This window comes from Periophthalmus magnuspinnatus, chromosome 21 (assembly GCF_009829125.3).
Source record: "Periophthalmus magnuspinnatus isolate fPerMag1 chromosome 21, fPerMag1.2.pri, whole genome shotgun sequence".
In the NCBI taxonomy this organism is placed as follows: Eukaryota; Metazoa; Chordata; class Actinopteri; order Gobiiformes; family Gobiidae; genus Periophthalmus; species Periophthalmus magnuspinnatus.
Window position 1 is genome coordinate 10675007 of NC_047146.1, and position 21971 is coordinate 10696977.

The 21971-nt window shown below is 40.1% G+C and overlaps 1 protein-coding gene across 1 annotated transcript in view; it reads left to right on the plus strand.

Moving 5' to 3' along the window:
* The window catches only part of igsf3 (immunoglobulin superfamily, member 3), a 108061-nt gene extending 87374 nt beyond the window's left edge, over positions 1-20687 (plus strand). The window contains exons 7-9 of the mRNA XM_033987240.2: positions 12934-13344; positions 16681-17127; positions 18606-20687. Of these exons, the coding sequence (XP_033843131.1) occupies positions 12934-13344; positions 16681-17127; positions 18606-18859 (1112 nt within the window). The 3' untranslated portion in view covers positions 18860-20687. The remainder of the gene's footprint in view (positions 1-12933; positions 13345-16680; positions 17128-18605) is intronic.
* The last annotated feature ends 1284 nt before the right edge of the window (positions 20688-21971 follow it).

Sequence of the window (21971 nt, forward strand, 5' to 3'; positions counted from 1 at the left end):
ATTTATCTGCTACTTTACTTCTATGTATATGCTTCATTGTTTAAGTTTGGGTATTCAGCTTAATTTCGTATTTAGTTTTTCCTTCATGGAGTTCATAAAAGCAGCACTTCAGGCCAAAATCAGACCGCTGTGCATCGTCTGTAGCTAATACTAAAACATGTTATAATTGCAGACAGAGAAGAAAGAACACTTTGGAATGAGGTGTTGGCTATGCGAGGGCAGTCCACCCATTGCTTCACAGTTTGAAAAAGCTGTTCTTAAGCTCTGCAAGCGCCCAAAAATATATATGTGAAAATGAGCAATATACCAAAGGGTTTATGAGAGCTAGGAACAAGTTGGCGTACCTGGCACAGTTTAAATATCGACTTCCTTCTTCATCCTTTCACAGATATCCCAGCTTTAAGTATACACCTAGCTATTGAGTTAAATCTGTCTATCTCCCCGTGCCCCTCTACTCTACCCCTGTTGTCCTGCTTTGTCTGTGCTGTCCGCTCACACTTGTCGTAGATGCCTGCTGTATAATGCGTCCTGGCAGGAGCAGATGGCACACTTGCTTTCTTTCTGTGCCAATGAAGTGTGTGCCACCCAGACGTTATTGATAGCTCTGTGTGTCATTGTGGCGATGGGAGAATCCTGCTTATCAGCTCGGTGAGAGGGGCTGCCCGTCTTCATTAAGCCTCTGTTCTATCTCTGTCCTTCTGCATAGCTCCCCCATCTCTCCCTCTCTCCCTCCTCCATAAGACTCCTAATGTCTTCTTTCCCCTTCACTCTCACTTATCTGTACTGCTCCCATGCTTCTTGTGATTTTTCAATATTTAATCATCCCCTCCTTGCTTTCTCTTTCCTCGTGTGCGCGCTCCTCGTAATACTCTCCATTATGTGTTAGGTTTTTGTCTGAATACCATCCTTACTGTTGTCATTTGTTCTTTATGAATAATAGGTGCCATGGCAGCTGGGCTTGTTTGCCTACAGTGCTGGTGTATGGGTGCTGACAGGGTTGTAAATCTTGCCTCTGCCCTGTTTTTATATGGAGTTAATATAGTTTGGCTTAGCCCACGCGGTCACCTGAGGCAGCAGCACTTGAACACACTCACCTACAATGTGTACGCTTTTGTGTGTACTGTGTACACTTGGGCAGAGGTGGAGCGGTAAACTAGATAGATATACTGAAATAACAGGGCAGTTGTAGTAGTATCTATGTATTTTCTCAATGCACTGTGTATTTTGAGTTAATAAATCATTGTCGCAGTAGTATTTATAGTAGTGGTCACAGTAGTTGTCGGTAATTGGAGAATTAGTGTCGGTAATAGTACACATAGTACTTCAATGGCCTGAAAAAGCACTATATTACACATATTTAAAAACTTGTCAGCAGCAAAGGGCTCAAGTTTTATAGAGTTTTATAGAGTGGATACCCCGCTCATTTAAGTCTCTTCTGCCAATAGTTGAAGTAGTGTGTAGTAAGTGTAGAAGTTGTAGTTGTAAAAGTGTAGTACAAACTGAATTAAAATGATAGTACATGGCATTTGTAGTTTTGTAGAAGTGTTGTTAAAAACACACACACACATTTTCATTCAGTATTAGTATTAGTATACACATAAAACATTAAAAAAAACTTCAACGCAGAGTTTCACCTCTGCATTAACAGGGCATATCGTCAAGTTTCACACAGTGTACTCTTCGAATCTTTTGCACTTATTCAATAGACAAGTTGTTACCTTTTTATTTGGACTATTTCACTACTAACCTTTTGCATGTTTTTCAAACCAACAGATTTTTAGACCTCAATCCTCCAAAATCACTTCCCAGAATTTTTTAAGTGCCGGAGTGTGCATCTACAATTGCACTTGAACAAAGGGTCATAACGGGTGATAAATGAAGAGCCTTTGAGGGATGCACTGAAACAGAAAATAATTTCATAAAAGCTTTTTGATTAATCACGCCTGCTCCTAGACAAGGTCACGCTCTCTCCCCGTGTTCCTCCTCCTTCTCAGCGGCCCCTAACAGACTGTCATCTCCAATCCACTCCTCTCCTTATTTCTTCATTCTTGTTTCTTTCCTAAGCACTTGGGAACACACAAGAGCCCCCAGTTTGGTGCTGCCACTGTAATTGAAGTCGTAACTCAGAGCCAGAGCCTGTGGAGATCTGGGTCCAATACTGGTTAATTCTGGATTCATGTTTGGTAATGTTCCTCAGTCTGAGTGAGTGCATATGTTTGACGACATTTGAGTCTGGTGTCAAGTCAGATGAATAATTTGAATTGATTTGTAAAGGTTTTGGGAGAATAGAACATCAACAAGTTAAAGGTGCTTTATGTAAATTTTGTGGTGAAGGAGCCGCCATGTGCTCGTCTCTGTGGAGATGTTACTGGATTGCCTGGAATGTTGCACAGCATTAAACTTTTATCTTCATGGAGACACCCCCATGTTAAGCTGAAAGTCAGATCTGTGGAGAGGTGGGAGCACAATAAGAATGCATGTTTTCAAAATATTTCTGAGCAGTAAAACACCTAGTTTAATAAATGCAAGACAGATTTGTAGGTGATAGATGTTTTATTGTTCAAAATATCTTGTATACTGCAGAATATTCCCTGTAAGCAGGCTGCGAGCCCTCCACCATACAGTCCTTTAAGTGTGCTCATGTTAAAATGTGGCCAAATTACCAATTTTTTTAAATTCTTAGAAACATTTTACATGTTAATACTGATTGTGTTCAAATGTTCTTAATTATACTTACACAAATGCTTCTAGTGCTATTACTTTTGTTATTCTTGCAAATACATCCATTGCTTCTACCGCCTACTACTCCTAATAAACGTACAGCAAGTTAATTAATACGTACACTTTATATGAAACACATGATCAAACTGCTGATTATGTAAAGGTGAATATATATATTTACACCGGGCATTTGGACATGAGCAGGTGTCTGTATACATTTGTGTCACCCATAAAGGATGTGATTATCACTTCCACGCCATATGCAGATTCAGCCTCAGCACTGGCGTTTCCAACACAAGTAAACACATTGTGCCAGCTCTGACTGCGTCCACTGTTCTCTAATGATCTTAATGTGATTTATGCTTATCAGGCAACGCACAGAGATGCACACAGGCCCTATCTGATATGTCTTTGTGCCCTCTTATAGGCAGCCTGCTTCGGTCGGCCATTAATCTCCCAGAATCCCCCCCTGCTTTGACCCCTGTCTGACCCCTGGCGTGTACATCCTTTTCCCTAAGCGTTGCTCACTTCCTCTTCTTGCCGTCTGCCTGTCAGGACGAACGTGCGGTGCAGTCAGTTAGCTACTTCAGCGGACCCAGCCAAATGTGCCATTAATGGTGTTTAGAATGGCCACGGTTCTCATTTGGAGGAGAGTGGATTATGTTTGGATTGTGGTCTGAATTACATGTTTTTTCTACTTTTGGCTCTTTTTTCAATTTGGGAGTGTTTTTTAGTGTTGACTTTAAGCTATTTGTGTGTGTGTTTTACCTATTGAATTACAACAAACAGGATATGAGCACTGGACAGTTTCCGCAATGAAATTACAATGGAAATATTCTTCATGTTAAAAGATAGTAGGCTTATAACAACATGCATTTGTCAGGTTTTAATAAATACTGTCAATACATCTAGTTTAAAAATCTAAACTAATTCTAAACCTAATCTACATGTGTAAAAAGTGTATAAGGCCTAAACAGGTCTAAGATTGACTCAAACAAACCTCTAGATGGGGTTCTAAAAATGAATAATGTAGGACTTAAATGTGTCTAAACCAGGTCTAACCCAAGTCTCCCCTACCCCATGTAGAGCAGATAAAATAGAAATGCATTTGCCTGTAAATCAAGTTGGAATTTGCATCAGAATTTGACTCTAAACTACCAGGAGAAGTCCTTGAGCTACAGTTTGAGAACCACAGACATAATACATCTGTCACTTTGTGTATTTCCTGTGAAAAAGTTGAGCTTGTGTTTACGATATTTTCCCTTTACTGACAGTTGTTTGACATTCCCTGCAGCCTCACTGGCGGGCTTTAGCTTTAGTCTGTGCGTGGGTGTGTCGGGCCTTTGCACAGATCCATAATTAGCCCTTCTAATGATATTGTAAAAGGAGAGGAGCGCTAATGTCCCTCTGACACAATGGGATCACTGATACATCACATCCATTAGCATAGAAATGAGTCCCGGTTTGGCACAGAGCGGACTTCTTCACCGGGGAACCCCTCCTCATCATCACCCAGCCTATAGATAGCAGAATGTGGAGGTGGGATTTTTCTTAAGGGCGTGTGTTGTTCAAGGTCCCGATATGGATTAGCCCCCGGGCCATGCTAATGCTAACGCTAAAGGCGGAGTAGGCACGTGTAAGACGCAGTGAAGCTGGTAAAGACTTCCCGCCGCGTTTCTCGAATCCCCTCGAAGCGTCTACATCTCTGTCATCTCTGTCTCACCCCCTCCCTCGCCCCTCGCTCGCCCTTTCTTCTCTAAGTGTCTGATTGAGGAAGTATCTGACTGTTCTTCTTGTACTCAGCTGAGTGCACTGCACTGTGGATATTGGATAAGCTGCTGTAGCTCAGATAGTGGCTGCTGCTCCTATTCCCAGAGCCAGGTGTTCAGATCATTGTCTGCTACATGAAATAGGAAAGCAAGAAAGTTGTGGTTCTTAAAAAAGTATGGTAAAAGATGAACACAGTTATGGAGTTAGTTTTGGAGTCTGATAATGTAAAAAGTGGCGGTGATTTTTAGGTTTTAAGTAAAGTTATTTAGAATTTTCAAGAAGAATAGAGGGATAGGAGTGGTTAGAGTAATAACCTATTTTGATGAATCTATAGTCAGAACACACTCACTAGCACTGATTTCTCTGGGATCTAACGTGACATCATCTTCTGTGTCCAAACTGTGTAATCATATTAATCACAACCCTAACCTTACATACAGTCTGTAATTATTGACCTGACCTGGGGTGTAAATTGAATATGTATTTGTTGTTGAAGCTAAGGTCTGTGTAATCCCTCAGTCGTCCAGGTATAATCCATAGTAAAGGAAAAATTCAAATCTGTCAACTGGACAAACAGTTGTTGGAGTGTTCTGGTCAGATTACTAGTGGCCAATAAGGCAGTGTTCACCTGTGATCTGACCAGAACGGAAGAAGCAGCTTCGATGAGCAGCGAAACATCTTCACTCCTACAATTTTTTGTCCACTTGACAGATTTGAATTTATCTTTTACTATGTTGAAGCTGAGATTTCACTCAGATGAACTGTATTTTTAAAAGACATGTTTATTATTACTAATTAAATTTTAAAAAATTGGCGTAAATCAAACATTGAGTGGAATAAAAGGCAGTTCTTTCTTTCATTATAATGCCACAAAGAAAAACACCATCAAATGCTATACCTGAAAAGGTATCCAGTGTTTTTGATATGTATGATAAAATGTCAGTGTTATTTTGAGAGGCGTGCTAAGGATTCATGAAGTTCTGTCTCATTCTCTCATCTCCTCTTCCTCCTCTCCTCTTCTAAGTGGAAGTATTAGGTCTAGACAGGCTGTCAGCTCAGCAGCTCTCTTACAGTATCCGGCCCTATTTTAAAAACCACCTCACATTTTATCTCTCAGCCTTATAAATATTCAGCCTCCAGGTACAGCCCTATTAATATTCATGTGGTAGTCCGCTGATTAGAGGCGCTGATCACAGGAGCAACAGCAGAGGTGGCGTGGTCCAAACACACAGTCTGTGATCAGGTAAAAGGAGCTTGTCCAAGGGCTGCAGATTGTTGTCTGAATCAAAAGACAGCACCCGTGGCTAGCACACAGACATATGAACCCCTTTGATAGAATAAGGACTAATAGAATTTGATTTGCAGGCTGTTCGCTGTCTCTTGCTCAGGCTTTGAAGTTGTCCTAAAATGTGGTTGAGTGGAAAGTAAGGTGGAAATAGTAAAAGTAACTGGAGAGTAAAAAGTGATGCGTAAATTTCGCTACTAGTACCAACGACAACTCTGTTTCAGTCCTTGTTTTCTGGCCTGCGTCATCAGAGGTTTAATACTCCCTACAATAGAACCATAGCCAGGCTTGAAGAGACAATAGGACGATGTGTGTTCATATCTATGTCTGTGTAAATTAACCCTGCATTAGACAGTCATATCCTTTTTTTTCACAACTCTCTGGCTACTTCGATTTATTTGCAGCTTCTAGTATTTAGTAAAATTACATTGTTTTTGCCGAAAAAAAAAAACAAATATATGCAATTTAGAGGCTAGGGCTGCTTAATTATGGCTAAAATTATAATCACAATCATTTGTCATATAATTGAAATCGTGTTTATTTGAAATGATTCGTTTTATACGGTCAAAATGTATATTTAGAGAAAGTGTACATCCAATATATGTTATCAGTAATGTTTTGTGACACATTTTTGTATAAAAGCCCATTTAGATTACAAAAGTGTCTCGTGAAATGAAAATAATTAATTGTATGTTCAATTGCAGCAACTGAATGGAGAAATAATTGAAGTCATGATTATAAATTTGAGAAATTGCTCAGCCCCAAAAGAGGTCTAATTTGATTAAATACAGATAATACAAGACATAACAAAGCCAACAACTCCCAGTGCATGTTTTCAGATTTATGAATGGTTAAAAAAAAAACAACTTAAAGTATTAAACAATGAAGACAGCATGCAGACACATTTTCAGATTGTTTTTCAGATGATGTGCTCTTTGGGTCAGACAGAACTGAAGAAATTGGGTCAAAAACACCCAAGTATGTTCAAGTTTTCTCTCTGTCACTGGTTAACCACATACTCTTTGTGTGTGTGTGTCTGTGTGTGTCTGTGTGTGTTTGAGCATGCCTCAGTAGTACAAGTTCACACTACACCCCTCCCCTCGGACTCCGCGTTTCATCTCAAGTTAGCTCCATAAACACTGGAGCTGGGGTTTAACACACGCTTCGCTATCTTTGGTCTTTATCACAAGCCTGGCCACTGTTTGGAACTGTGTGTTCTTACCTCCACTGGTAAACAAAAAAACAAGGACATCTGTGGGTCTGCTTTACCGAGGCCTTTGTGCCTATTAGAGGAACAAACTTTGTAAGGACGCGGGGATATGACAAGGTGCTACCAGCTCATTTGGAGCGGCTGTCTGCAAAGAGTTTGTTTTTTTTATGGTTCATTATATGTTAGTAGTCGCAGCTCTCAGTATTCATTGCTTTTATTAGATTAAAATGAAACTCTTTAATAGACCTGTCACGATAATTACTATATTGACTTATCGTTCAGTATATGAAAGCTGGAACTATATATTTTGAGGCTCAGTATATTAAACGTGTGTACAATTTCTTTTTAATAGTGGGGAGAGTTTTATGTAATAAGGTAAGATCCGAGCTGTAGAAGGTAGAATAAATAACTTCTATGGCTTATTAGGCAAGGCAGGGCAAGGCCAGTTTATTTGTATAGCACAGTACGTACACAAAATAATTCAAAGTGCATTACAGAATAAGAAAGACATTCAAATTACAATACAACAAATCAGAACATAAATAATCATCATAAAATTAACATTAAAAGATAAGACTGGAGAATAAAAACCTTTCAGTCCTATGCACAGCTAAACAGAACCGTTTTGAGGCTGGATTTAAACGTTGTCAAAGTAGAGGTCTGTCTCACATGTTCCAAGCTTTAGCTGCATAAAACTGAAATGCTGATTCTCCATGTTTAGTCCTGACTCTGGCACCAGCAGGAGGCCAGTCCCAAAAGTCCTCAGAGTGTGAGATGGTTCATATGGCACTAACATGTCAGAGATGTGTTATTGGTTCATTCTGCCATTTATTTGTTGACGCTTATGCTTTTTAACGATACTATTTAAAAGTCGGTTTACTGGAATTATCCTGCTTTGTGTCAGTGCTATAAAGTAGTTTCAATATTATCGTTTATCACAATATTTCTCTCTAGTAATATATTGTGCTTCAAAACATGTTATTTTGACAGGCCTACTCATTAATTGAAAAAGGTCGAAGAAAGGTCAATTCAAGTGATCAAATTTATAGGAAACCATTTAGGGTAATAACTTATCTTAAAGCCCCAACATGTAACCTTTTAGCATAGTTTTCATTTGGGATGTTTTATCGCACTGAAAAACATGCATTTTTACTGTGAGTGGGCTTGCATCTCCACAGACTTCACTCTTACTTGACCTGGAGGAGTGCCAGTAGTACGGCATCAAAACATATCTATCTCCATGAGGAATGTTCCTGGGTATGGTTTTAACTTTCTATTGCTATGTTGAAGCTGCCACTATAACCCACTTTTTTAGTTAGTTTACAGTGATTTATACAGGATTTTCCAGGCTTTTGTGATCATCCTAATCCAAATATAACATATAATTGAATAGTATTAAATCACATCTGCCTCCTAAACTAAAAACCCTGACCCCGTTTAATTAAGATGTAAGATAACATCACTGCTGTATCTCCATTGCACCGCTGTGTTGCCCTGGGAACCATTGTGCCATGCAAACTGAGAAGAGGTCACATCCAAAATAGGCCCAAGGTTAAGACAAAATTTGTTCAGACTTTTCTTTTTAAATTTCTCCACTTCACTGAACTCTTTACAGGCACAAAACAAAGTTGAAGATATAAATTCATAGTGCCGTGTTGTTTACCTGGCCGCTGACAGAAAGGCAAAACAAACTGACCGCTACAAAGAAAAGCAAAGATGGGCTTTTTGCATATAGAAAGATTCCAAAACCACCAGTGACTGGCACAACAAACTAATGTGGACCATAGATAACAAGTGTTTCCAATTATGGATTTGTCCTATTTTGTGGACGCGCCCTTGAGGCTCATTAAAGAAGATGCAGGAGGAGAAAAGAACACGAAATCATATTCAAAATTGGTATTGACAGAGCTGCTTGGCACACACCGCACCGGAGCTCCACTTGTTTGGGTCAGGAAACTCCGGGGCTTGTTAACAATGTAATATCGAACGACGCTGGACTGTTCCCTCAATGTAATAAATCTGACTTAGCAATTCAATGTCCCAAAACACTCCACTGTGTACATTAAGGATTATGGCTCTGTTAGCGATTGTGCATTGATGTACTGACCATAAGATGGCAACTGTAAATGGGATGCCCTGATCTCTCAAGGAATAGACGCAGGTCTGTGGGAGTAGCTAGAAGGGTGTATTATTGATTAAGAAAGGATATGGTCAAGTATGTGATGCATTTTATCTGAGTAGATGCTGAATGTGTGAATCAAACATGCGCTTTTCCTTCACAAGACGTCTTTTCCTCCTCCTAAGGGTCATGAATCAGGACAGGACACATTCATAACTACAACTTCTGTGGCACATGCAGTACATATTAATTATTATATTATATATTAGACCTATATTTCACTATACTGTTTCTAAATAAGCAGAGCATTACATTTAACCTGACCCACAAGTTTCTAGGTTTTTGCTCATGGTCAGTGTACACTTCATTGTCCCCGTAGGGATTTTTGTATTTGACCCATTCTTCAAATCTCCTGGGACAACCTGTCAGGAGCAGTGACACCTGGTGACCTACCTCCAGATCTTGAACCAGGCTCGGTCAGGAGGACAATAGCTAGAGGATATTCTCTTGCTTGTGCTTGACACTCAGCCACTGTGTCACCTAAGGGTCTCGATATTATGTCCTCTTAGTAGGTGTTTAGATAGAATAAATAGGACAATTTACCTGCTAATATTCCCACTTTCAGATAATTGGTCTAGTTGTGCTTTTTAACGCAATTCTGTCCCCGCTGATTTATGGGAACAACATTTTTCCTCCTGGCTGCCGATTCAAACTTCAGTTGACGGTGCCACAAAATTGCTCTGTTCTGTGCCAGTCACTTCTTGCCTGGTTTTTTCTTCACTATTTTCAGAGATAATTCTCGTGCACCCACAAATGATTGCCAGGACTACACACAGAGCTTGGAAGTACTGTCATTCCGGATGGGAATATTGTGAGGCTTCCTACCAAGTCTCTAGTGGCAACAATGAGGGCTAATTTGAAGCTAGCTTGTAATGTTGCACAACTGGGTGGTCTGCTAATGCCTTGTGGTTACTGCAGTTTTGGATGTAACCGAATTTGTACACAGAATTACAGAGGCATGTTTGAGGTGCTCACTGGTGTGTGGAGGGTGAGGGTGGGGGCCAGATGGCTGAGACCCTAGGCAACCAGCTCCAAAGCAAATAAGAGGTGAAATTTCAGTGCAGCAGCAGAAATGTCAATGCAAGTTGTTTGAATTCAATTTTGGAAAAGTTATTCCTTAAGCCAATTACCTTGCTCATTTCCTCAGTTCGGAGATGGCAAGTCGATTTTTCGTGTGTGTACTGGCTGTTTCTTCTGAATGTGAAATTGCCTAAAAGGTGTTGCTGCCACACTGAGAACAAGGCAGAGAAAGATTTCACAATTTGCAGAGATAAAATGATTATGCTAAGTCTCGGAATTTGTAAATGTCGCGATTCTTATCTCCGTTTTGTGAAGCCTATGTATGTTTGTGCCACCTTTTAAGATACAGGTCAGGGCATCTGGGTTAAGTTAGATGTACTTTGCAATTTGTATTATTGTAAAATCATTTTTAATAATTGAAGGAGTAGAAAAGTAGTGGTAGATAATAGATCACTTCTAATGCTAATATTCTCTTTGAGCCCATCCCAAACACATATAAATACTTTGTCAAAAATCTGCCATAAACCAAAATTCAGAAACGGCAAAGAAAGAAGAATCCAATTTTGTTTCTATGACTTGATTATGTTGAGAGCTCACTGTGCTCTACTTAGCTGAATGAAAACTTAATTATTCATATCTGTCTTGAGTAATTCAATTTTTTTGCTTAATTTCTGTCATATGGTGTCAGATCTTGCCGGCTATGACTTGACATATTCCCAATACCTCTCTACATTACCTGCCAGCTCTAAAGCATGTGCGCTTGTGTATTTGGGACTTTTCCCACATGTTGTTGTTGGAATAATCCTTCCCCGGAGCGTTTGACAGCAGGGGGGGCTAGTGTGGTCACGGTCACACCTGATGTACCTGCAGCTAATCCTATCCCGCAATACCAGTGTCGCCATAACCAATCCCGTCACAGCTCCGAGGGCGGCCATGCTGACACCTCCGTCCCACCTCGCTAACGTTGTGCCATTTGCTCCTGCCCATGTCTCCAAACAGCTTTATAGACAGAGTTTTGTGTCTTCATTTTCGGTGACAGGGCCTGCCGAGGTGCATCTTTGCTACCAACATCGCGCCTTCCTCTCCCTGCTTTCTCCAGGCGGCTGTGGATCATCTAATCTGGTGTTTTTGCCTTGGGATACATGTCACGTCCTCATGATCCTGCTGACATTTCCATCCCCTCGTTTGCTACCTTTCAAAACTACAAATTACGAGTTGTGTGAATTTGTATCCAGATCACCAATGCGATTTAGCGGATTATGGGCACTTGGATAATTAGGTGTTAGAGCTCAAATGGTCAAATGTGTTTTCATCCGAGAATCATATACAGTATTTAGACTGCAGGAGGTCACTCAATAACTATGCACCAGACTAGCTTAGGTAAGAGTAATTTATTTTAATAGATTCTTTTTCAGACAAAGGTTTAATTTGTTCATACCTGACCATATCGACTGCTCACTAGTGGCCTTCCTCAGAGTGGCCACGTGGTGTTGCTGGGACATGTCCAGTCTGCTGATGTAAACCGGGACGATAACGATTTTGTACTGTCAGACAACTGGGATACTGTCCTGAAGAAGTTGGACTGCAGATGGCGCTGTCGTTCTGCCTCCACTGGTAGGAAGACAGCGGCAAAACCTGTTTAAATCAGCTGAACGGACACGTCACAGCAATATCATGTGAGCACTCGGAGGAAGAGCGTAGTGAGCAGTCGAAACTGTCAGGTATGGAAACAAACTAAACATTAGACATTGGCCTGAAAACAATATATTAAGGTAAATTAATGGAAGACCAGATGAACCTCATTGGACTAATAGTCATTCAGTCACTGGTTTGATATTTACAGACTGACAGACAACTGTTTGGAAGAATTGTTGTATTACATGCATTATGTTTCAGAGACATATCATGGTCGTTATGCCAACCATGTAATTGTAGTGCATGATATACTGTGTTCTACGCCACACCGTGGGATTGATTATCACCTTAGCACAAAGCACTCATATGCACTGAAATGTACTGTGTTAGATTAAAGACCATTATACAGACTCTTTCTGAATATTTAACTAACATTGGGTTTTTTAAGTCATCTTAAAAGACCATGCTTCAAATGTAAATTCTAATTCCACATGAACTGAGATCGAGAGTTGACAGTGAGTGTTACTGAAGTAGTTTCTGAGCAGAGAATCGTTTTGTTTGTCTTTTATACTCTTTTACAATGCTATCCTAAATGCAAACACTAGATGATTACATGGTGATTTGCTTTTACAAAGAAAACGTGCACTTACAAGTAAACACAAATATAGTAGAGCCTGTCTTTTGTTCTACATCCCACGAGCTTCATTTCACTTTACCTCAGTCAGAACTTGACAGGCAAGTTTATAAAAGATGTTTACAAGATGTTTTTAAATGCAGGATACAAGCAGTATGTGGAGACTATGGCGACTAGTGGCTCTTAAGTGGTTGCATTCAATTTACTCATAAAAATCTTGTACAACCCATTATTTAGCATCTACTTTTTGTTGAATAATTGATGACAACATGGAGGAAATGGAGGACAAGGACAATCTCTTTGCAGTAATATATTTAAACTTCAATTATTCTGTGTTGGTTGAGTTTTCACAAAACAATTTGAAAAGTCTAAATCACTGGCAGGCTACAGGTCACGCATCACAACACTCAAATTGCTCTGTGTCCTTCGTGTTTCCCGCTCCAAAATAACATTGTTTTTCCCTCTTTTGTTTCCCACAGAGAGCAAACTCCGAGTGCAGAAGACAAACCAGTCCCAGGCGTATTTGGAGGATAGCCGTGTCCGAATGAACTGCTCCATCACCTCTCAGACCAGTGCGGACTCCCAGCATGCTGTTCTGTGGTACGTGAGGCGGGCGGCGGGCTCGGAGGCAGACGAGCTGCTGCTGAGGATCGAGCGGTCCGGAGCGTTTGAGTACGGCGTGTATGCGGACGAGGAGAGGCTGAAGAGGAGGGTACAGGCGGAGAGACTGTCCCCGCGCCTCTACACTCTCACCCTGAACAGAGCCGAGAGCAGCGACTCCGGGACATACTACTGCCTGGTGGAGGAGTGGCTAAGTGACCCTGACGGAGCTTGGTACAGAGTGGCACGGGAGGTGTCTGGGTTCACACAGGTCCTGGTCAGGCAGCCGGGTGAGCACACTGTTATTTCTAATCATACTACAATGGTCACTAAGGGGCCATTCACAAGTGATATGAGGTTTGGTGAGAGTCCAATTTTGAGTCCTGGGTCGGTTTCAGATGACCTCATGACATCCTAAAGGCCAATATTATTAAATACAGATTTCTGGGGGTTAAATTAATAATGGAAAAATGCTGATTTTATAGTAATACAGCAAGTTCTTGGATTTACTCACTAATTCAAAGGATGAGGTTCAACATTTGTGCATTTACCCTTTGGATATTTTGTGTCAAAGTACAATATAATCAGTAGAATAGTCCGGCTCTTGCTCTACATCTGAGGCTATGACATCCTCACATACTAGAACCTGAAAATCACCAATAAAGCATAAAGAAAAGAAGACTTATGAACAAATAGAAGGATTCAGGCTTAGTCACTCCTTAATTAATACCCTAACTCTGTAAATAGTGTAGTTATTTTAAAGTTTTAGCTAATAGTAATATGTGTAACGCACCTTGACACTAGTACTATTGGACTAACTTCTCACTTCAGCATAAAAGAAAAATTCACTTCTGTCAACTGGACTTTTACTGTGGATCATACTTGGACGACTGAGGGATTACACAGACTTTTCATTCCAGCAGCACTTGGCTGTTCAAATGCTACCAGGACTAAACCTAGAATAAACCTGGCTCCTTGAATTCAATTGTCATAGCTAAAATAAATACAAGTCTAAACTTTAATTATAAAGACTAAAGGCGAATTCAGTGCTAGGATTAAACTACTTAGAGGGAGGGTGTGTAGGTTGCGCTCTTAAAGAAAAGAAACCACAATCACAACTTGTTCTGGACAGACTAAGCTTCATTCGAACGTTTTGCACCACTGACAGTCACTGAGCACAAACTACTAGAGGCTGCATTAGGCCTGATTAATGATTGGTTGCAGGTGCTGGATTGAGTATTCAGATTAGAGAGTGCTTTTAGGTTTATTTCCAATTGGTTTTAGTTGTAAGATCTGGCAAACTAAAGTGACGAGCTCATCCTGCTTTCTTATAATCATCTTGAGAATTAAAAGCAAAAAATAACAACAGTCCATCATGTACATTCTCTTTGTTACTTCACAATAGTTCCCATTAAAAACAATATTGGATTTGAATATGTTTACCTCCAATCAAAACCAATCAAGACAAATGTAGGACTCAATCTGGCCTCAAGTAGGATTAAGAAGATCTAAGTGGGACAAAGAACAGTGGTGGGTCAGGCTACCATCTTGTCTGAGCATATGTTCCTTAGTGGGGGAACGTCCTAAAATGTCACTTGGTACTATTTACATTGCATACAATATTAGAGATTACTATTTATTATTTGTTTCTGGGTGGACTACGCACACGTGACTTTGGAGACAGTTCCTTGGGAGGAGAGGCACTTAGCTGAAAACTTTGTAAAAAGGCTCTTGCACGCTGGCTGTGGTTAAAAGCTCACTAAAATCTGATTGAAATCTAATTCTAGACCTTTAAAAATGACTTAAAGTACATGTACACTGCACAATTTGATGTAAATAATCAGACAGACCATGATCAGAAAAAAATCTTATGAGTTTGCTGCTTACTTTTCCTTTTAAAAACTTTTTAGCTCCAAAAATCAGATTGAGCTGCATGTATCTGTAGACACCTTCTCACTTTTATTTGTATTAGCACAGCGTTTCAGTCCGTCTGACCTTCCTCCTTATTTATAACTATTGCAATAAATAGGTTGGTTGTTCTGTTTTACCAATGAAGCCAGTACCGGTAATTTAAATGGACCAAAGTTGGCATCTGTAAACTTGTAGAGGCTCGTGGGTTTGTATATGTTTACAAATAAACACATTAGAAAACACAAGACATTTATAATTGTTACCTTCTTAAATTGCACAGCACTTTTATTGGATTTTCCACACCACTAAAGAATACCCATTTCAGCTCCAACAAGGCACCCATTCAAAACTGTATTGTACGTAAGTTATTGGGTACTTCATTTTTATAGCAGATGTAAGCTAGCCATAGGATAATATTAAACAGTGGGGCTTCTGTTCTCTAACTGTAGGAAGTTTTAAAACAGCAGGAATTTGATCCGAGGTGCATGTACATAATAACTTAATGCTATGGTAATAAGTGAACGCTATGCACTGTGTAATCACCACAGGTATTCATAAAGGTGCTAAAAATGCACTTGTTCGGAGGCACCCAGGAAGGCAGCCAGAAATCTGCTTGTTGGGTGAAAAGAGGAGAGGTGATGCGTGCCAGGACTTACCTCCTTCTCGCGCTCTCCTGCTGTCCTCTCCGCTTCTCATTTTACCCCTAACAAGAAAACTGTTCCAATTAAAAAAAAAAACATTTGGGTGTGTGTGAGAGAGATAGAGGAGCGGAGGTAACTGCACCAAAAGAAATGGGTCATTGTAGTAGTTTTCTTAAAGGCAGGAGCAGTGGAGTATATGGACATAGACAGGAGCCCAAGGTGCAGACTGACCTCACTGGGACGCTGCTGATCGCTCTGGGCACCACCAGCAGATTCAATTAAAGTAGTTTACTCAGTTTAAAGTTTCCTGGACTGTTTGTATAGCAGGATAATGTACTTGGGCTTATTCAATTTATGTTTTAACTTTGTAAGGACAGTGGAGATTTGCATAAGAAGGGGATTTGGATTACACAGTACAGGCGCATATCAAAAACTTGGAGGAGAAGTTAAATGAATTTAAAATTTAAATTTAGGAAAAAAATAAAAACATCTGCATCTGTAATTAAATCACAACTGAAATGATTTCACTTTATGTACAATGTGTTATTTTTGGGTTTTTTAAAGGCTTTTATGGCCTTGTACTTAAGCATATGATCTAGACTGTGAAGAATTTGTACAGGACTTAATAGAAATTGACAACATGATGTCCAAAGCACTTTGATGGGCACTGGTCATTAATTGGAGGTTCTGCCTGTATTGATCACTGGGCTCTGATGAAGACTTAAATCAGAGCGCGTTGGTCTGCAATCAATAACTGTTGCCAGTCAGCGGACATCGTTTTTATCTTGTTTGTCAGTAAATAGTGTTTTTGATGTTGGATGTTATGTTCTCATTATAGCAAATGTAGTACCTTGATGTAAGTCCTAGGTACTACATGGTGTAACCTTGGTCTAAGCTGGTTATGAGTAAACTCTGGTTGTGCAACAGTTATTACTTTGTGGCAGGAGAACATATTTACAACTGCATCAGATTTGCACTACTTAAAATGTCAAATCACTCTAACATAAGAAAATTAGGAAAGCAGACATTTGATTAGTTGGTATTCTCCTAATCTCAATAATTCTTTCCCTGCAGAGATCCGCCTCCAGGTTGAGGAGCAGGAGTCCAACATCACAGTCCCAGAGTCGGGCTCCATCCGCCTGGGTTGCAGCATTCCCTCGCAGTCATCCCGAGATTCCCGCTTCTCCGTGTCCTGGTACGTGGAGCGCTCCGACAGTGAGTACGACGACGCTCAGCCCGGAGAGGAGGGTCGGCAGAGGGAATGCGTCTTCTCCATAGGGCACGACGCCGTGTTCGGGAATGGGAATTGTAACCCTCGAGACGAGAGTGGGCCTAACTCACGTCTGCAGTTTGAGAGGCAGACCTCAGACCAGTACAGCCTGACCATCCAGGCAGCGCGTCCCAGTGACTCAGGGAGGTACTACTGCCATGTGGAAGAGTGGCTGCTCAACCCCCGCAATGCATGGTACCGCCTTGCCACCAACAACTCCGGCTTCACCTTCGTCAGCATACAGGCTCGAGGTGAGGGCTGTCAGATATTGTTTGTGTTTTATTTTTATGTTCTGTATTTATTGAAAAAAATTCTACCGTGTTTTTATTTATGAGAGTAAGGCAACAAAAGGGCAACAAAACTGAAAAAGAATAGTATTAGATATTTTAGATACTGTTTTTACTTTTTTAATTTATGTGTGCCTTACATAGGTATCCTGGTGAAGGACACTTATGTAGGGCACACTTATGGTCTTGGTGGAAGTATTGCTTTGTCTAGGATATTCCACAGTATAGCACTAAACGTATCTATCTCCATGGAGACAAGCAAGTAGGTGCTTCTTTCTGTGGAGAGACAACCCCACTCACATGTTTCCTAAGGTATTTCTGAACATATGTAATTAAATAAATGCTAGTCTAGATTTACACAGTGCTAAGTTAATAGATCAGGCTGGGTTTTATTTGTAGATTTCTTCAGGTTCACCATGGTTCAAGTTAATTTTTTTTGCAAGTACAAATGTAAAAGCAAAGTAAACAACCTAATTATAAACATTATGGAGCGCATTACCCAAAACTGAGCTCACTACTGTTTTTTTTACTTTCCTGTTTGCCTAATGCTTCTTGAGATGTTTTCAAGGAAGCATATTAGCCCTGTTTTTTTCTTTGATGTGACCTTACATTCTCTTCCTGATCCACTTTACTTGGAGGCTATTAGCTTCCTCTGCACGCCATTCAAAACACTTCAGTCTGCACAAATTACCTTGAGTATGTATCAAGCATGTAGCCCTGAAATCACTATGAGTAACATGAAGCTGGCTATACATTGAATAGGATAGTACTAGTAATACTACTGGTATATTTATTTGGTATTGTACCACGCAACACTAAAAGAACACAGCTGAATGTGTGTGTGAATGGGTGAGTGTTTCCTTGATGCAAAGCGCTTTGAGAGCTTTAAAGGTGGAAAAGCGCTATATCAAAAATATATGTGATCCTAAAATTTACAGAAATTGCAATTGTTTACTCCACATTTTTGAGCCAATTTTTGTCGTTTTAGCTTTGTGGAAACTGCAAATGAAACTGCTAAAGGTTTATAAAACAAATTCTTTTCACTCTGAGATTTTGAATTATTTTTTACCAGAAATCATTTCAAAGTTTGTTATTTTTCATTAAGAACAATTCAAAAATCTGAACATTTTAGTTGTATTCATTTTAGTGACATGATTCTTAGATCTAGGAATTTGTCCTTTGCTTTAATTTAAAATTCATTAAAGTTGCAATCCAGTTTGAACATTAAAATACTATATCATTGTGCACAATACAAGTCTTTATATGATAGTTTTAAACAATAGATTGCTGTTGTAGGTGCAGTAGAATGTCCAGTGAAAACCACAAAGTATCATATTGCAAATCTAATCTAATCTAGCTTCAGTACGTCAGAAAAATCACAATTTTACTTCATTTACCTTTTGGCTGTGATTCATTTTGTGAAACCGTCTCTCGTCTCACAGGTGCCTCATCTGTCCATTCCGTGGTGTGCTCCAATGAGTCCCTTTTCTACTTCGTCTTCTTCTACCCATTCCCCATCTTCGGCATCCTCCTCATCGCTTTGCTGCTGGTGCGCTTCAAGTCCCGCAACAACAACAAGAGCCAGGAGGGAAAGAACGGCGCCCCCCTGCTGTGGATTAAAGAACCGCACCTAAGCTACTCTCCCACCTGCCTGGACCCGCCCGCCCTCAGCCTGCACCCGGGATCAGTGGATTAAAGCTGATGAGAGTTTTTATAATAGTCCACTACTTCTCTTTCTTATCTCTTAGATAAAACCAGGAGACAATCTAGACTCCTATAACCGTCCTTCACTGCTGTGTTCAAATAGGACTACAGAATGGTGGCTACCTATTTTATGTTGACTGTATGTGTGAATGGAGTTGAGAGTGCTAGCATGAACGTGATATAGATTTGAAGGAGAGTATTATCCGCCTTGTTTTTTTTTTTATGATTTCAGTGAATGTCATAGCTGTATTTTGGGTTTTATGACCGTATATTTGTCTATTTTTCCAAAAAAAAAAAAAAGAATTAGAAGTGTTCACATGGCGTTACCGATCCAGGATGGACACTATTGAGAAGAAACTTGACTCGGGCACTGAGTGGATGCCAAAAAGTCTTTGCACTGATTCTGGCCCGCTGATGCCGGTTGCCATAGTGATGGTCTAGGCCCACATACTCTGTTGCTGATGAGTTGGTTGGCAGCCCGCATACAGACAAAAGGCAAAGACACACAAGTGAGTGTCCTTTGCGAGCGCGTCCACCTGCCTTCACAACACATCCGCCTTGGCAGCCCCTGACTGTCCTGAGCCGCTGCCACACTGCCTCAGTCACCCTGTGCTCTGGCCTCACACAGCCCGGAGCAGACATGTATTTAGACTGAGAGAGCTGCTTCTCCCACCTGGGTCCAGACCCATTGTAAATATGTCTGCTGACTCCTGCTGCGGCTGTACGGCAAAGGGCCTTTTTACATTCATTTTAAATGCGTGAGTTGGCCCAGCTGAATCACTCAGCAGGGATGGATTATTGACTGAATTGACCTGTTGCACATTTCTTTCTGTTGCCCTTTGTGAATCACTATGTTCTGTCTGTCAAAGATTTCAGAAGATGCATAGAATAATGTTGACCTGTAAGAGCCACTCTAAAGATTATTTATGTGTAAATGTTTGGTGAAACGCACTAACTGTTTTGTGCTCATTAGAATGACAAATCTATGGGCAGAGGAAAGTGTTTGATTTGTGTTTATTTTAAAATTTTCTATTTATTATTTTATACTATTTTGCATAGCTTTGTAACTTTTTTGCTTCTCACTTCTCAAAGATATGTGCTGCTTGTGTTGCCAGGCAACTGCACCAAGCAGATTATGTCAATAGCCTGTGTGTTGGCAATGTGGTAGATGTAGAAATGCTAGATTTGTCCTGCGCATTGCAGTCTGTAGCATTTCATACCAGATTGTCCAGTCCAGTGTAAAGGCACTGTATATCTATATAACTATAGAGAAATGACTGTGGCTTTGTGTGTATTATAATTAAACAGACAGGTCACTCAAATGGATTCACTTCATGCATTTGCTTGAGTTGCATTGAGTTTATTTAGTGAAATGTGATGTAACACCTAGGTAGGACGTTTGATCCAAGCAGGCTCAAAATGAAGTAACACATCTCTAATCATGGATTCCAGCTGAGGGTGCCCTCACCTCTCCTGATACAGCAGAGGGGGGATCCCATGTGAAGTCAGGGGAGCTGAGCTGGACCCTCTCACTGCCACCACACCGGACAGCCCTGTCTCAGTGTCAAACTGTATATTGCATGACAATATTGGGGAGGAACTTCAATGTTTTGTAAACTCTGAACTCTTTGAGCATTGTGTTTGTGTGACAGAGCAGAGACCTGAGCCAACAGTTCCACCTTCATTTACTCCACTGCCAAAAACCTGTGAAGCAGTGTTAACGGCTGGTGTATAGATTGTGTTTGATATTATTGTTCATATTTGTCTTTTTATTCTTTGCTTTTATGCAGCACTACATTCAATAAATTTATGTCAAAATCTAACAAAACAGGGTGTGGATTTTAATCATCAATACATAGCAAGAAGCTATTGAAAAAAATAAATACACTTATTGTACAGGCCCTGTGTAAACTCACTACAGATACTGAGGCTTTTAATAATTTGTACTGAATCAATTTTGTTGCAATTTATCGTTGAAAGAGTCACCAAACATCTCATTTATTATTTTGTGTCCCCCTGTTATATAACGTATGCCTTTTTCAATATTTGAAGTTATTTTCAACAGATGTAACAAATGATTGTGCATCCCCGGCTTATTGTAGGAAAATACAACTTCCCTTAGGTGATATTTGACTTTTACACTCTATTTTAAAATATTCTCAATATGAAATCCAACTTCTTGACCATTCTTTTCACCCCTTTGCGTTTTGTCAAGGTTACCAGGGGTTACCAGAGTCTTGAAAGGTCCGTGTTGATTTTGACCTCTACATTACATTTGCTGTGTGGTCTTCTTCTTCTTCTTCTGTGTACACATGTAAGCAGGGCAGCATGGATGAATGATGCTGTGTGCACCTCAGCAAATCACAATGTGCCATCCATAACTCACCACTCACTCACTCACTCACTCACTTACTCACTCAAGCCATGTGCATTTTATCAGACCAGTCTTCAATTCTCATTCACAACTGAAGGGAAAAACAATAAAACACTACTTGCTCCATGAATACACTGCAAAACTCACATGGTAGTTACTTTAAAGGTCCTATATGATGTGGAATTGGCTCTTTGATGATGAGCCTTAAGTCATATTATAACGTTACCTCCTCAAAAACATCCCTTGAGTTATGTTTTGTTTCATTCACACATGTTTGATTAATCATTTATTATTACTCTATCTACATCTCCAAAACTCAAAATGCTCTGTTCCACCTTGTGATGTCATGCAGTAGTAGTTTTCAAGTTAACACCTACCTTTTACCTTCTGTTCAGTAGAAATGGGCAATTCCAGCTCTGAAATTATACAAATGATTCTAGGGAAGGCGTATCGAGGTAAAAAAAACAGTGGAGCACTTCCTGTATTACCACGTGACATCACAAGGTGGAGTGTTTTCTGTTTGAAAGAAGAACTCAGCCTAAATATGCAGGGTTTGTGGGTTAATCGTGTGTGAATGAAACAAAACACAACTCCAGGTGTGTTTTTGATGAGGAAACAACATTATAAGATAGACCAGAACATGGTGTAATATAGGTCCTTTAAGGAGCCGTATGTAACCTGCACTTTTACGGTTTTATAAAGGTACTGCAGTCACAACTGAATCTGTGTT